Source organism: Rhinatrema bivittatum, chromosome 4 (genome assembly GCF_901001135.1).
Source record: "Rhinatrema bivittatum chromosome 4, aRhiBiv1.1, whole genome shotgun sequence".
NCBI classification, from domain to species: Eukaryota; Metazoa; Chordata; class Amphibia; order Gymnophiona; family Rhinatrematidae; genus Rhinatrema; species Rhinatrema bivittatum.
The window spans coordinates 14,601,423-14,616,738 of record NC_042618.1 but is presented as its reverse complement, the minus strand read 5'-3'; the positions used below and the strand labels follow the sequence as shown (position 1 = coordinate 14,616,738).

Below are 15,316 nucleotides of genomic sequence, written 5' to 3'. Positions count from 1 at the left end.
TGTTCCTGGGACCCTGAGGGGACTTGCAGAATGTTTACCTTTTTCCTCCAGGCCTTTTTGTACTGTCTTTTTTGGCTAGGGGAGATGTCTCGGGGTCACACTTAGGACTTCTGGGTCTTGGCTTGACCCCCTCCCAGTTTCCATCAAGAGGGTGTTGAGGCACCAGGGGCTTTGTGGGAGGACCCTACAGATGTACAGGAGTCCGGGGACACGAAGAGCTCGGTGTTCTTATAGGAGGTGGAGTTCTCTCCTGGGCCTGAGGAGGATGGTAATTAGTTTCTTCCATCGAGATGAGATTGGGTTTTTAAATTTAAGTGGTGGTTGTGTGTTTTTGCCTGGAAGGGTTGAAGCCACAGGAAGACCCAGTGTGGGTCTCTCTTATTCAAGGGAAGTGTAGGTTTGCTTCTGCCTTCCTGCTCAATCTGGAAGTAGAGGTGATGATTGTAGGGAGATATCCCATGTTTAACCATTGAAAGCACCCAATGTGAATCATAATAGCCAAAGATGGATACTGACAAGCATGCTGACAGGCCAAAAAACAGTCTCAGCTAAAGAAAAGAAACTTTAACCAGAACTGAAGGAAACTTATCAAGATCTGCTTGTTTGTAAGCTTGCATGTAAATAAACCAAGGGACAATGCAACAACTTAAGCTCAAAAGGCAGAAGTCGTTGTCTGGCCAAGGGAAGTCCATAGGGCAGAGAAGCCCCCACCCACGGATGAAGGGGGAGCACTTTGAAATGGAGAAAAAGCTGGTGTGGCCGACAGCCCTGGTCCAGAGGAAAAGGGAAGGGGGAAGAGACCTGCAATGCAACAAAGACCCTCCACCCACTACATGATTATGTACAAGCTTATGCATATTTATCAGCTGGAAAGTATAAGACTGTGTCAAATAAGGAGAAAAAGGAGGAGAGTGAACCTGAAGCAGCCCCGCACTCCCTGCTATCGAGGAGGGAGAAGACTAGGTATGGCCAGGAGACCGGAGAGAGGAAACTCCCAGCCTAGGATCTGGCTGGGGCATGGAGTCTGAGACAGCCCGCAGAAGAGAGAAGCTTGGCAGCTCAGCCAGTACCAGACCAGGAAGTAAGCTGCTCCTCAGACAGTTCTCCAGACTTCCAGCCAGAGTCTACTTCAGAGATAAATAGAGGGAAATTGCCTGAAGTTGGGGCTGGGGATAGTAAGTTAGCCAACAATATTAATATCTCAGGCAGGCTAATGTCTATGGCATGTTTTAAACCACCTGTTGTACCGAACTTTCTTTAGGGTAAACTGGTGTTCAGTAGCAAGGTTGTTAGACATGTGGTGTTATCTTCTAAATATTAATCCTGCAAAATCTGATTTAAAAAAAAGTCTAATTCTGTTGAGAACATTGTTTTTTTCCTGAACTTAAGGTTGTGAAGTGAGGTAGGAGGGGAACCGGAAGTGCCCTGTAGCAGTCAGGTTCCTGAACCCCTAAAACTTACGTACATTATGTTGGTGGAATGGAAGTTCCTGGACCCAGGCCTGAGGGGAGTTGTCACCCTCTAATGGCTGTATTTCCTTCCATGGCTGTACTGCAAAGTTTTTTTTCAGGTGCCGATGGTCCTGGTCATGGCTATGTCCAGGCACACTACTATCCCTGTGGAGCGGGCTATGTATTTGAAGGACACAGGACTGGAAGATGGAGCCCCTCTTGTGGACCCTGTTCCTCTCCTCAGCAACTGTGGTGCAGATCTCTATCTGCTCGGTCTTGGTAGTTTGGGCTGTTCTTTCCTGGATTTCATAGCGCCCAGAGTTTGAGGAGGTGGCCAGGAGGGAGTCCATCGCAGCCTTTTTGGCGAACTCCCTGTATTTGTTGTGGAATTCCACCCAGTTGGTAGCTCTTGTGGCTATGCAATTGGGCAGCTGACGTTTGGTCTAAACCTCGGCTGGGTCAGTTGCTCTTTAAGGGCCGACGGCTGTACAGGGAGCATCTGGACCTGTTGGTTGAACCTCAGCTAGCACTTGCCAATGGTTTAGGGGTGCGCTTTCTTTAATGCTGGCAGAGGTTGCAGACAATTTGGTGCCTCATGCTGGTATTGGCCAGTTAAGCGGTATTTGGAACCACCACCTGTACGTTTTCAGGGTCCAGAGGCCAAAATTAGTCCTTACGCAGTGCCAGAAGGCAAGGAGGAGTTACCGTTCTTCTTCTGGAGCTGGTAGAGCCTCTGAGTGAGATTCCGCGGGTCCCCTCACTTTCTCTTGTAGGAGGCTATCTCCTGGAGTACTACAGGGAGTGGACCAGCCAACAGCCGATCAGAGGCTGTTGGAGATAATTCGTGCCAGATATACTTTGAATCTGCATTGCCCTATCCGAGAAGTCCTTCATGGTCTTCCCTTGCTCTGCTCTGGTCTTCAGACCCTGCTGAAACTGCAGCTCTTGTGGGTAGTGGGACCAGTGCTCCCATCAGAGTGGGGTCACAGTTGTAATCCATTTATTTCGAGGTACCCAGAAAGGATGGCTCGTTCCATCCCATTCTGGATCTCAAGGCTGTGCATCGCTGTCTGCGGGTTCCACATTTCTGTATAGAAACTCTGAGGTCCATGCTGGCTGCGGTTTGTCAGGGGTATTTCTTATGCTCTCTGGACCTATCGGAAGCCTATCTCCATATTCCCATTCGGGACCGGGATTCAAAGTATCTTTGCTTTGGCGTGCTCAGAGAACATTTCAGTTCTGAATGTTACTCTTCGGTCTCGTGACGGCACCTTGGGGTTTGCCCACGGTGATGGTTGTGGTAGCAGCAGTTTTCTGGCATGAGGGGATTACAGTTCACCTTTATCTCAATGATTGGTTTTTGGAAGGTTTGGGCTGGGTCGTCACTTTGGCCAAAAACAAACTTACACTTAGAGTATCTGGGGCCATGCTTTGCCTCAGGTGGACCAGTTGTTTCACATGGACGAGAGCATGTGCAAGATACTCAGCCAGATCAGGGGTTTCCTGAAACTTTCGATTCCTTTCGTGTTGGATTATCTACAGGTGCTTGGTCTGATAGCAGCAACTCTGGGCTTGGTTCTATAGGCCAGGGATCCTATGTGCCCTATTTATTTATTTATTTATTTATAGATTTTTATATACCGCGGCACGTAAGAAGATACATCACTGCGGTTTACAATAAACGATAAATTCGCAACAGGCTTTACAGACAGTAAAAAATAAAATAGTAACAGGCTTTACATACAAAAATGATTTCGGATGTAAATAATATAAATCATTTACGAACTATTAAAAAACCATAGAAAAATATAAATCAATAAAGGAGCTGAAGATATAAACAGGTAATAAAATTGATAAAAGGACTATTCTATTATTTAAAACCAAATTAAAGATCATAAACAGGTGTCACTCTTGACTCGAGGGTCTCCCCAGTCATGGACTATGGAGTTCATCCTCCTCTGAGCCAGGCGGTTCACTTGTCTCCGCTCTGGTGGTTGGTTCCCGCCCATCTGCTGAAGGAAGTCAGCCTAGCCACCCTGGAATGGCTTTTGTTCACAACAGACATGAGCCTCATGGTTGGGGGCCTCATACTCAGGACCCTGTGGCCCAGGTGACTTGGTCTTTGGAGGTGACCTTGTGGGCCATCAACCGGTTGGAGGCCAGGGCGACTCGTCTGGCTCTTCTCCATTTTTCCTTCCATTGCTGTGAGGACAGTTTGTGTCCTTTTGGATGATGCCACCAAGGTGGCTTATGTGAATCAGCAGGGGAAAACCAGGAGTCGTGGGGTCTCAGTGGAGATGTCGCTCTTTTTCCCCATGGGCAGAAAAGGATCTCTGGTTCCTTTCAACGGCACACATCGTAGGCCTGGAAAATGTCCAGGCCGATTTTACTCAGCCGCAATCTGCTAGAACCCAGAGAATGGGATCTGAGCTCAGCATAATTTATTACAGGTAGGGTCAGCCTTATGTGGATTGATGGCTACCCAATGGAAGGTACTGTTTTTTTGTTTTTTTCTTTTTCAGCTGGCGAAGAGCGAGGGGGGGCGATGGACATCAGTGCTCTCTTGCAGTCCTGGCTGCAAGAGAGCACTGATGTCCCTTTCGAAATCCGGGAGCTGGAAGATGTTAAAAAATTTAAGATGGCTTTCAAGAGTTATTTGTTGTCTCGTGTGTTTAATACTGTATAAAGACGATGTGTCTGTTTTACAATACTTATTGTATTTTCATGGACATGTGAGTTGTTTGATCACTCTGCTAGTTCCGCTGTAAAATTTGATTTAGTGAATTATACTTGTTTGGTATAACATGACATGGTTCCTATGGAATTTTATATTTACATTTATATGTGCAATGTTTGTTTTATTATTATGTATGTTTTTATGTATATCGCCTAGACCTTTTTTGTGTTAGGCGTTTAATAAATTTTTTAAATGAAATGAAATGGCTAGAGGGGAAATTTCTGTATATTTCCTTCATTGGCACTTATACCGTAAGTAGCTGGCTGCAGGGGACAGAGCTGGAGCGCAACAGTTGTAACTAGTGGTTTCAGACTGGTCACGCAGGCTTTGGTACATGGATCTTATCCAGCTCCAAGTGAATCATCCCATTCACCTCCTGAAGGTGTGGTGTCTCCTGTCTCAGAGGCCCATGGTCATGGAGGATTCAGTTCCTTTTTGTCTTTTGGCCTGGCTCTTGAGCGGTGACCCCACTACACAAGAAGGGGTATTTTGAAGCAGTAGTCTCTACACTGCTGGAGTTTCACAAATGGTCTACCTTTTTATCTTACATTCGAGTCTGGTGCCTGTTTGAGCATTTCTGCAGATCCAGCCAGGTTGGAGTTCCCCTAGCAAGCTGTGGTTCCCCATATCTTAGCTTTCCTTAAGGGAGGTTTGGATAAGAGGTTGGCCCTGAACTCTTTCAAGGTGCAGGTAGGTGGCAGCTATCTTTTGCTACCGGGAGCCCATAGTGGGAGTTCTTACAGAAATTCATCCAGCTGTGGCTTTTTGAGAGGAGTGTAAAGGTTATGACTACTATTTCGCCCCATGGTACCCCAGTGGCATCTTAAGCTAATGTTGTGAATGCTTACAGGGACTCCTTTGAGCCTCTGAAGTGGAGTTCACTGAAGGGCTTTTCCCTAAAAACAGCCTTCCCGGTTGCGATTGTTCCACATTAAAGGTGAATGAGGAGCTGGAAGCCTTATCTTGTTGGGGCCCTTTTTCTAGTGATTTTGTCAGATGCAGCGATTTTTCAACCAGTACCATCTTTTGTGCCGATGGTGAATTTGGTGGTTTCTATCAATCGGACAATCTCTCTCCTGACGTTCGTAAGGGAGGAGTGTGGACCCGAGTATTGTTCTCTCAGGTGCTTAAGACGTACGTAGGCTTCTCCTGCGGTACTTTGAAGTCACAAATGTTTGTTTCCACAAGTCAGACAAATTTTGTCCTTTTTATGGAGGTCCACATAAAGGGGAAGCTGCCTCCAAGGCTACCCTGGCTCGCTGGATAAAGGAGACGGTGGAGTCGGCCTACATGAGGAAAGACTTGAAGCCTCTGGAGTTGGTTCACGTGCATTCCACCAGGGTCCAGGCTGCGTCTTGGGAAGCAGCGCATGTGCTCATGCCGGCGGATATTTTCAGGGCTGCCATGCTGTCCAGGTTGCACTCCTTTGTGAAGCATTAGCGGCTGGATGTGATGGCGTGGGAGGATTCGTTTTATGGTACAGAGGTTCTTAGGGCAGCCCTCCCTTCTTCCCATCCGGGTAGATGAAGCTTTGATACTTCTTACTTGTCAGGGCTGGACTGGACTAGCAGGATGAGATGGAAGAAGACGTTTTCCTTACCTGTTAGCAGGACTAATGGAAAGGAAATTAACAGGTAGGGAAAACGTCTTCCATCTCATCCTGCTATACCAGTCCAGGACTCACCTGGGAAGCGAGACTGTATTAATTTCCGATGGACCATTTTTGCTATCTGAGTATTTTTGGCCTGACTTTGCCAGTAGTTTTGGTTTCCTCCTTTTTCTCTCTTTTCATCCTGTTACAGGGAAACTTGGTCGTCTTTTTTTTTTTTTTTTTTCTGGTAGACATTGGATTGTTTTTCATTTGATGGGGTCTGATCTGAAGATATGTCAGAAGGATACTGGATTCCTGCTGCTAGCACCATCTACTAAATAGTGGTTGTGATGTCGCACAGGAAAGCAGTGTTGTCTGCCTCCATCTGCTGGTAGGGGGAAATAACGCACTTGTTATGGCTGGACTGGTGTAGCAGCACTAATGGAAAGGAAATTAACAGGTAGGGAAATTTCTCCTTTCCAAACCACATATTTTAACACCTAGAAGGAAAATGCATCTGTTTTGATGATAAATATTACTATACATTTATGAAAAAATAAAATGTTCTTTCACTGTCTTAAACACAGAGCAGAATGGCAGGAATTGTTCAAAACAAATCCTGATACCCTTGTTCTTTGAATTACAGGGGAAAACCTCTCGAGCCAAGACTTTTCTTACATTTAATGTACTAATTGTCCTGCCTTCTTTTTCAGGCAACTTCTCGACTCCTGGTGAATTACCCAGAGCCGTACCGCACTCAAATCCTAGATTATTTATTTAAGGTAAATGCTTTTATTTATTTCGGTTTCCAGTCATGCTGAAGCAGGTTTACAGCAAACTAAAAGTTACCCCATAAAGTTCTCATAACGTATAGAAGCAATCAGCATAAAACATTTAAGGGCAAATATAAAAGGATAAAAATAAAATGCAATCAAAACAATCCTGTGATACAGCTCGTTTGTCTTACGGTTGAGTATGAAACAGGCAGACTTCCTTCTGAGAAGAAATATTTGGTGCAATATTAATCTTGAGTCTCTCATCTTTGACTCATCCCATCGCCCGTTTGCTCTACAACTTCCTTTCACTGAGAGAGGTTTGCTTCATGTGCTGAACTCATGCCTTTGAGGTATTGGAATCTCTCTCTCATATTTCCCCCCTCCCTTTCAAGGGGGTACGCCTGATTTTCAAAGCCACTTCCACATGCAGCACAGTGGCTTACGCACGCAGATGGCTTATTACAAAATTGCCTGGGATTTGTGCGGGCGAGTGTGTGCACCAAATGCTGTTTCATGCATCCTCTTGCCTACTCCTAGCAGAGAGGTCCTGAGGGGGGGTGGAGCCTGGGCAAGGTTAGCATTTATGCGTGGACTTTACTTTGACAAAATCTACCTGCACAAGTTAGCACCGTGTGACTTCTGTGAAGAGCTTGGCCGGGATAATTTTCGCAGTGAGCTTGCGCGCGTAGGTTTGCTTTGAAAACGAGTGGAAATCCCCTGCACCTAACAGCTGGCGGATTTCTTGTCATCTGTTAGAGAATTATGCTTCCTGTAAGGGTCATTTCGGTGGACTTTTGGTGCAAACTCTGTTAATATAGTTTTAAAAAAAGTATCTGTTTAAGCAATTAAAACAATATGGGTTAATTGATTAACCATTAGCAAGTTCACGGGACGCCGTTGCGCTGGAGGAGATCTGGAATCCGAGCCCAGCAGCAAAGCGGTAGGAGGTGGGGGAAGGCAGCCATCGGAGCTGAGTATTCGTAAAGGGCGTGCAAGCGACTGGTAGTTATTACTTTGGTTGACTGTCCTGGCAGAACTGTGTCTCTGCCATGAGGATAAGTCTAGCAGCGATGGCATGGTCCCCACTACTAGTGCGATAGCCAGCCTAGGCTTGCCTCATCCACCCTCTCCCCCTCCCCCTAACTCTCCCCATGCTAGGTAGTGCCAGCTCCTGTTGCACAAGCCTTTGAGGCCTGGCGCCTGCCTTTTTAAGGGACCTTCTGTGTGGCTGGGCTTAGGGCCGGGTTATGACCTTGTTTAACTGCTTACATCAGATTAAATGGTAAGACCGTACTTATCAGTGAACCACTTAATATTATACGCCCCTACTGTAAAATATGTTGGACTCCTAGGTACTTAAAAATTTAATTGAACAAAGTTTCCCTTGAAACCGTCCAGGTCTGGGTCAGAACACCAGCAGTGGGATTTGCTCAGGTGTTTTAAGAATTACCTGTACTTATGAAGAAGGGGGTTTCCAATGTATTTCGAGTGCTTGCACTTTGCAAGCACGTCTGCAAGCTTCTACAAATCAGGTATAAAGGGGATAGCTAGAGAAGTAAATGCATAACCTGCAGCAGAGACTTACAAATGTTTGCAAGCACTAATCATGGAATACCCGCTGGATCAGATGAATTGTGACCCTGATTAGTGAATACTTGGGAGACTATTGTACTTCAAAACTATTAACTAGCCAGTAACAATTTTTCACTTTTATTTTTTAAATGTTGATTTTGGGTAATTTCAGTATTTACTCCTGAATTCTCTTTTACATATCTGGACACAACCTGTGCTGGGGTTTTGAGTAATTATTTTGGAAGAAGTAAGATCCAGTCAGCCAGAATAAAGCATAACCAGTTCTAGTTGTGCATGTTCAGGATCTTTATTTTATTTTATGTTTTGCTTGTCCTGCTGGGTTAGTTGCAGATGAATAATATGTTTAAATGCTACTATTCTAATGTGCTGTATACTGTTTTGAAGAAACGTCATATTGAAAAAGGTGGGCAATACATTCAAATAAATGTGCACTGCTGTGTATACGATTGACATGCAGTGACTTAATGGCTTTGTGCTCGGCCAGGAGCGGGAGGTACCTGGGGCAGGCCTGGGATGCCTTCTCTCTGTGGCTCCTCCTTATCAGCTGTTGAGTAGCATCTTTCCTGGGTTCGGTGCTTTCTAGCAGTGTGTAAGGGTGGTTCGCTTTCCATGTTCATTGGTGCTTAATGTTTAATAACAGGATACAACAAGAACTTAGTCTTGTTTTAATCGCTGGTTGGCTTTTTTTTTGTTTGTTTTTCAGCCAAATTTTGGTGCCTCTTTGCACATTCTGAAAGTAGAGATCGGAGGTGATGCACAGTCCACAGGTATTGGCTTTTGGTCTGGGATGCTCCTTGTTGGCCTCTTTGCTCTCAGTATTCCCAGATGTTGGCTGTTTGAAGGATGAAGGTCTGATCTAGGGATTAAAGCAAAGAATTGAGAGCCCTGCTTTTGGCTCATCCAGTCACTCTCGGATCATTTTTTTCTCCTTGGGTCCTGAAATGCTCAAGCTGTAGTTGGTTCATAGGCAGACCATAGTTTCCCCCTTTGCCCACCCAAGAGATAGTCATGAATAATCCCAGCACTGAAATAATGATATTGCACTCACATTTTAGGTGACTATTGAAGTGCTGTCGTTCTAAAATTATAATACCTTTGCATGCTATTTTGAAATTAGTTATTTTTTGTATAAATGCAAAATTCTGTTCCATACTATACCTGTGCATCATGCAAGTTATTGTTTTCCTTTAGTTATTCTACCTGTACTTAGCTCTCTACCTTTCCCTCTGCTCCCCTCTCCCCTTCCCTGTTTTTTGTATTTTCTCTGTTACATGTAAACCGATATGATGTACCCACAAATACCGGTATAAAAAAGTTGTTAAAGAAATAAATTCTAAAATACTTTCAGAAATTGTTTAAGCATGAGGTGCTGGGTAAAATCTTAATTCTTCGAGGACAAGCAGGATGGTAGTCCTCGCACATGGGTGACATCAGATGGAGCCCAGCATGGAAAACTTTTATGTCAGAGCTTCTATAACTTTGACTTGGCACACTGAGCATGCCCAGCATACCCTATACCATGCATCCTCTCCAGTCTCTCTCGTTCAGTGGAGCTCTAATCTTGGCCTTTTTGGCCTGTTTTCCAAAAACTTTCTCTTTTTGCTTCTTGCGTTTTTTTTACGATGTTCGATGCCTTGTTTGTCTTGTCAGGTTTTTGTCGTTTATCAGTAAGTTTCCTTTCGCGGTCGATAATCCCTTGGCAACAGAGATTTGATGTCTGCCAGCCATTCCCGCCTGCCGCCATAGATTTTGATTTTGCATCCTTTTATTTAGTCCCGTCATGGCCACGTTTAGTTTCCGGCAGTGCCCTTGGTGTCCCATGAGATGTCCTCTGAGATCACCATCTAGCTCCTCCAGGCTGAGGATGTCAGGATCCTCATCATTGGCCTCGGCACTGGGGAAAGACCGGGCCGAGCATCGAGGGAAGCCGAAGAAGCATCTGTTACCGGTCCCTAGTGATGCACGGTGCTGGTCATGGGAATGCACCGACACATGCTGTGATGGCTCCGAAGTCCTTCTTCGAGAGCTCTAAGGGTCTCCCATCAGATCCTTCTCCTCCAGAAGAGTGAAGGAAGTCTCCACCTGAGGACTTAATCTTCACAGGGTTTGTGAGGATGATGGCGGAAGCTATTCTGTTTCAGTTGCTGATGGAGGAGGATGCCAGGCACAAAATGCTTGAGATCCTCCAGTTTGTGGATCCTCCTAAGGAGATCATGACGGTCCCTGGTACACGATATCCATAAGGAGTTGCTGCTGAGGATATGGGAACACCCTCCTCACAGTGCCTTGTCCAGAAGGCTGCCATATTCAATAAGTATCAGCTGCCCCACCAGTCTGTGGTGGTCAAATCTTCTGTCAAGAGAGCCAAGCATTCTCGGACTCATTCCTTGGTGCCCCCAGGGAAGGACCACAGAGCGCTGGACACTCTTGGGAGAAAAGTGTTTCAGGGGGCTGTGCTCACTGCCTCCATAGCTTCCTATTAGCACTGTATGAGCCAGTACTCGCAGGACAGCTGGAAGCAGGTGCAGGAGATGGACGAGCAGTTGCCTCAGCATCAGCAGGACACCCTCATGTTCTGCATAAGGGCCTGGAGTGTGGAAAACATGGGGTCTGAGTAACCTATGATGTTTTCGAGATTGCATCAAGGGTTTCTGAAGGGGGAATCAGTACCCACAGGATGACATGGCTGCAGGCCTCGGATCTCTGACCGGAGATATAGGAACGACTTACATGCTGTGTACTGGGGAGATTCTCTTCAGAGATAGTGAGGGATTATGATGGCCTAGCTTCGGGACCATCATGAAACCCTCCAACAACTCTCCACAAACACTCTGAACCTGTCTTCCTTGGGGCAGAGGAAGTCTTTCTTTCACCAGGGAAGTACTATCCTCCACCCCCTCACTTCCAGCAATAACATCAGGACTCCTGCATCTGTTCCGGGCTGCAGAGAGCCCCCATGTCCCAGCCGACCCCTCAGTTAACTCTAGGGACTGGATTTTGACTGGGTTGTGGGAAGCATATACCAGTTGCCTATACCTGGAACACTGGACCTTCCTGTCAGGGCAGGCTGTGGTTCTTTGCGAACTAGTGGTCCAGTTTAACCTTGGACCATTGTGTTCTTTGTCATCCATCTAAGGTACCAATTGAACCTATTAGGTGCCCTCTGAGCCCGTGTTGGGGGCCGGTAGCGCATTAGGAGGTACTACTAATGGAGCTCTCCTCCCGCTTAACAGACAGAGCGATCAAGCCTTGTCTTACTGGGGCAAAGAGGGCAGGGATTTTACTTCAGGTACTTCCTGGTTCCAAAGAAAACAGGACTCTGTCCCATCCTAGACCTAAGGGCCTCAAACAAATTTCTCAAAAAATAAAAGTTCAAGATGGTTTCCCTGGGCATCTTGATTTTCCAACCCCCCCTTTTTTTTTTTTTTTGCAAAAAGGGGGCTAGCTATGCTACCTCGATCTAAAGGACACATACACTCATATCGAGATCTTCCCTAGTCTCAGGATATATCTCCGATTTGTGGGTGGGAAAACACTTCCAGTACTGGGTGTTGCCATTCAAGCTAGCATCAGCCCCACAAGTCTTCACAAAATGTCTGGCCATGGTGGTGGCACACCTCCGTAAGGGGGTACATGTTTTCCCTTATCTGAACAATTGGCTGGTCAAGAGGTCATCTCAGGTAGGGGCCATCAGGTCCATGCGCTTGACCATCCAGGTGTTGGAGTCCCTAGGGTTCGTCATAAATTACTCGAAGTCCCATCTTGGGCTGTCACCTAGGTTGGACTTCATAGCAGCCCTGCTAGACACAGTGTAGGCCAAGAACTTCTTACCTCGTCAAAGGGCTGTCACTTCAACGACCATCGGCAGAGATTTAGCAGAGCCAACAGGTGTCCACATGGCATATGTTGGGGCTATTGGGCCGCAACTGTCCATGTCACTCCCTTGACACGATCATACATGCACAGAGCCCAGTGGACCCCGAGGATGTAGTTATGCCAGGCCATGCAGAGCCTCCATGATTGCATCTGAATCTCCCTGTCCCTCTGGGACTCGTCCTGTTGGCAGGTATTTTCAAATCTGGAACAAGGGATATCTCTTTCAAAGTCCTCTTGCCCAAATTATCCTAACCACAGATGTGTCCATTTTGGGCTGGGGAGTTCATGTAGTTAGGGTCTCTGGTCTGCTCAGGAAAGCTGTTGTCAAATTGACTTCCTGGAGCTTCAGGTGATTAGGTACGCGCTATGTGCTTGGCTGTCCAACAAAGTTGTCCTGATCCAAACTGACAAATAGGTAACGATATGGTATGTCAACAAGCAAGGAGGTACAGGATCATACTTCCTGTGTCAGAAAGCAGTCCAGATCTGGTCATGGGCCCTGTCTCAAGGGGTGGTGCTTAGGGCCATGTATGTGACTGGGATGGAGAACATGGTAGCGGACAGGTTGAGTTGTACCTTCAGACCCCGTGAGTGGTCCCTGGACCAGGTGATTGCAAATCTGATATTCCGTCTCTGGGGGAGCCCGGACATAGATCTATTTGCATCCCCTTGCAACAAGAAGGTGCCTCTGTTCTGCTCCTTCTACAAGTCAGATGGCAAACCAGCCTCGGATGCCCTTGCCCGTCATTGGGGCAAGAGTCTTCTATATGCATATCCTTCAATTCCCCTAGTGGCGAAGACTCTCTTAAAGCTTTGCGAGGACAAGGAGATTATGATCCTCATAGTCCCTTATTGGCCGAGACAGGTTTGGTTTCCACTCCTACGGGAGTTGTCCATCTGGAGACCAATCATTCTGGGAACGTCCCCAGATCTCATCACTCAAGTTTGAAGCAGGTTGTGGCATCCCAATCTCCAGACCCTGTCGCTCACAGCCTGGATATTGAGAGGTTAATTCTGCAACCACTCTATCTCTGAGGATGTCTTGGGTCTTGGTGGCTTCTAGAAAGCCTTCCACTAGAAAGTCCTGTGAACTGAAGTAGAGGAGGTTTTCTATGTGGTATGAGCAGAAATCCCTAGATTCGTTCTCCTGTGCCCCACACAAAAACTGCTTGATTACCTTCTACACCTATCGGAAGCTGGCTTGAAAACCAACTCTGTTCATCTCAGTACAGTTGGCGCATACCACCATGGGTAAGGTAGTACGCACTTCTCTGTATAGCCTATAGTTGTATGATTCATGCGGGGTCTGCTTCAATTTAAGCCTCCCTTAAGGCATCCCGTTGTCTTGGGACCTCAATGTGGTGCTAACTCAGCTGATGAAAGCTCCTTTTGACCCGCTTTCGCACCTGTGACCTGAAGTACCTGACCTAGAACGTCATATTTTTGATGGTGGTCACCTCTGTGCTCATGGTCAGCAAGCTCCAGGCCTTAGTGATTTATCCACCTTACACTAAGTTTTATCATGACAGGATGGTCTTGTGTATGCACCCTAAGTTCTTGCCTAAGGTGGTGACGGACTTCCATCTTAACCAATCCATTGTCCTGCCAACATTCTTTCCCAGGCCCATTTGTACTAAGGTGAACGAGCTCTGCACAGTTTGGACTGTAAGCGAGCCTTAACCTTCTGTCTGGAGCAGACAGAAGCCCATACAGTCCACCCAACTTTTTTTTTTTTTTCATAGGAGTAGGTTGAGTGTTGCCGCTGCCAAACAGACTCCAGCTAATTGGCTAGCAGATTGTTTCTCTTCCTATTAAGCCCAGGTGGGACTGCATCTTGGGGTCATGTCAAGGCTCATTCTGTCAGAGCCATGGCAGTGTCATAGGCCTACTTGTGAGCAGATCCCATGGAGGAGATCTGCAAGGCTGCGATGTGGAGTTCTCTCCACACATTCACATCTCACTATTGCTTGGATAGGGATGGCCGAGGCGACAGTAGGTTTGGCCAATCTGTTTATGGTATAGAACACAACTCTCTCCTGCCTAGGGCCTGTTTGGGTTCAGGCTGCCTTCCCCTCTTGTTACCAACACCACCATTGTTGTGCCCTTTGGCACCTGGTTGAGTGTCTGTTGGTCCCCTTTTATGGTGAGGAGCAGCTGGTAGCTAGGGATTCACCCATATATGGACTACCATCCTGCTGGTCCTCAGAGAAAACAGAATTGCTTACCTGTATCTGGTGTCCTCAGAGGACAGCAGGACGTTAATCCTCATGAAACCTGCCCACCACCCTACGGAGTTGTTTCTCCTGTTTCTTTATGTATAATTCTATAATATAAAACTGGAGAAGGACCCCACATGGACATGTGGTATAGGACATGCTGGGCTTGCTCAGTGTACCATGTCAGAGTTCCAGAAACTTTGACATAAGTTTTCCGTATTGGGGCTTCATCTGATGATGTCGCCCATGTGTGAGAATTAACATCCTGCTGTCCTCTGAGAACACCTGTTACAGGTATTGCAGCTCTGCTTTATTTACTGTATGTTGAGATTCAGCATCATTTCTGGGTGGGATTAATGGTTGTATGCAGCCTGTTCTGGAATGTAATCTGTAAATTGGGATTCGTATCCCTACCTTTTATATATAAAATCAGAAACCAGTAAACTAAGGATTATTGCATTCAAATCAAGGGAATATGCTTAGGGAAAAGTGAATGTGGAGATGAGCATTGCTTTGTAGAGTACCACCCTTTACAGGTATTTTGTTTGACTTTCATAGATGGCACGGAGCCCTCCCACATGCACTATGAAGATGACGAGAATTACTTTCGGGGTTACGAGTGGTGGCTGATGAAAGAGGCTAAAAAGAGGAATCCGAACATTACCTTGATAGGTAAAGGCCTCTCAGGGCTGGCTAGGTTTTTATACAAAGGTTGTGTGTTTATCCTTGAGACTCATCTGCTATAAATGCCTTAAAGTTGTACTGAAGTGGACCATTCCCAGTTACAGAGGAAGATATTTCCTGGTAATGCTTTCCTGAGATAGTTGTTTTCTGTGTTATTAGCTAAGTTTTGCACATGATTGGGGGGGTATTGGATGTTTGTTATGCTTTTGAATAATTCTGAGGATCTTTAATGTCCAGAGTGTCTTGATTTCATGTCTCTTCTGAAAGATGTTACCTTCAGCGCTGCTCTGTCCCTCCACCCCACTGCTTTCTGAGAGTCCGCGTCCAAGTACTGGGCAAGCTCTGCGTGGTTTGTACTGGAAGTCTTTGCCCACCAGACAATCTCCACCAGA

At 46.2% G+C, this 15,316-nt stretch overlaps 1 protein-coding gene across 4 annotated transcripts in view; it reads left to right on the top strand.

Moving 5' to 3' along the window:
- The window catches only part of GALC (galactosylceramidase), a 111,544-nt gene that overhangs the window by 20,631 nt on the left and 75,597 nt on the right, over positions 1–15,316 (top strand). For 2 of the 4 annotated variants that reach the window (XM_029597724.1, XM_029597726.1), the window contains exons 2-4: positions 6,493–6,561; positions 8,852–8,915; positions 14,799–14,912. In XM_029597724.1, the coding sequence (XP_029453584.1) occupies positions 6,493–6,561; positions 8,852–8,915; positions 14,799–14,912 (247 nt within the window). Of the gene's footprint in view, positions 1–6,492; positions 6,562–7,701; positions 7,838–8,851; positions 8,916–14,798; positions 14,913–15,316 lie in introns of those variants that run through there. The other 2 variants (XM_029597728.1, XM_029597727.1) reach the window with 2 other exon arrangements.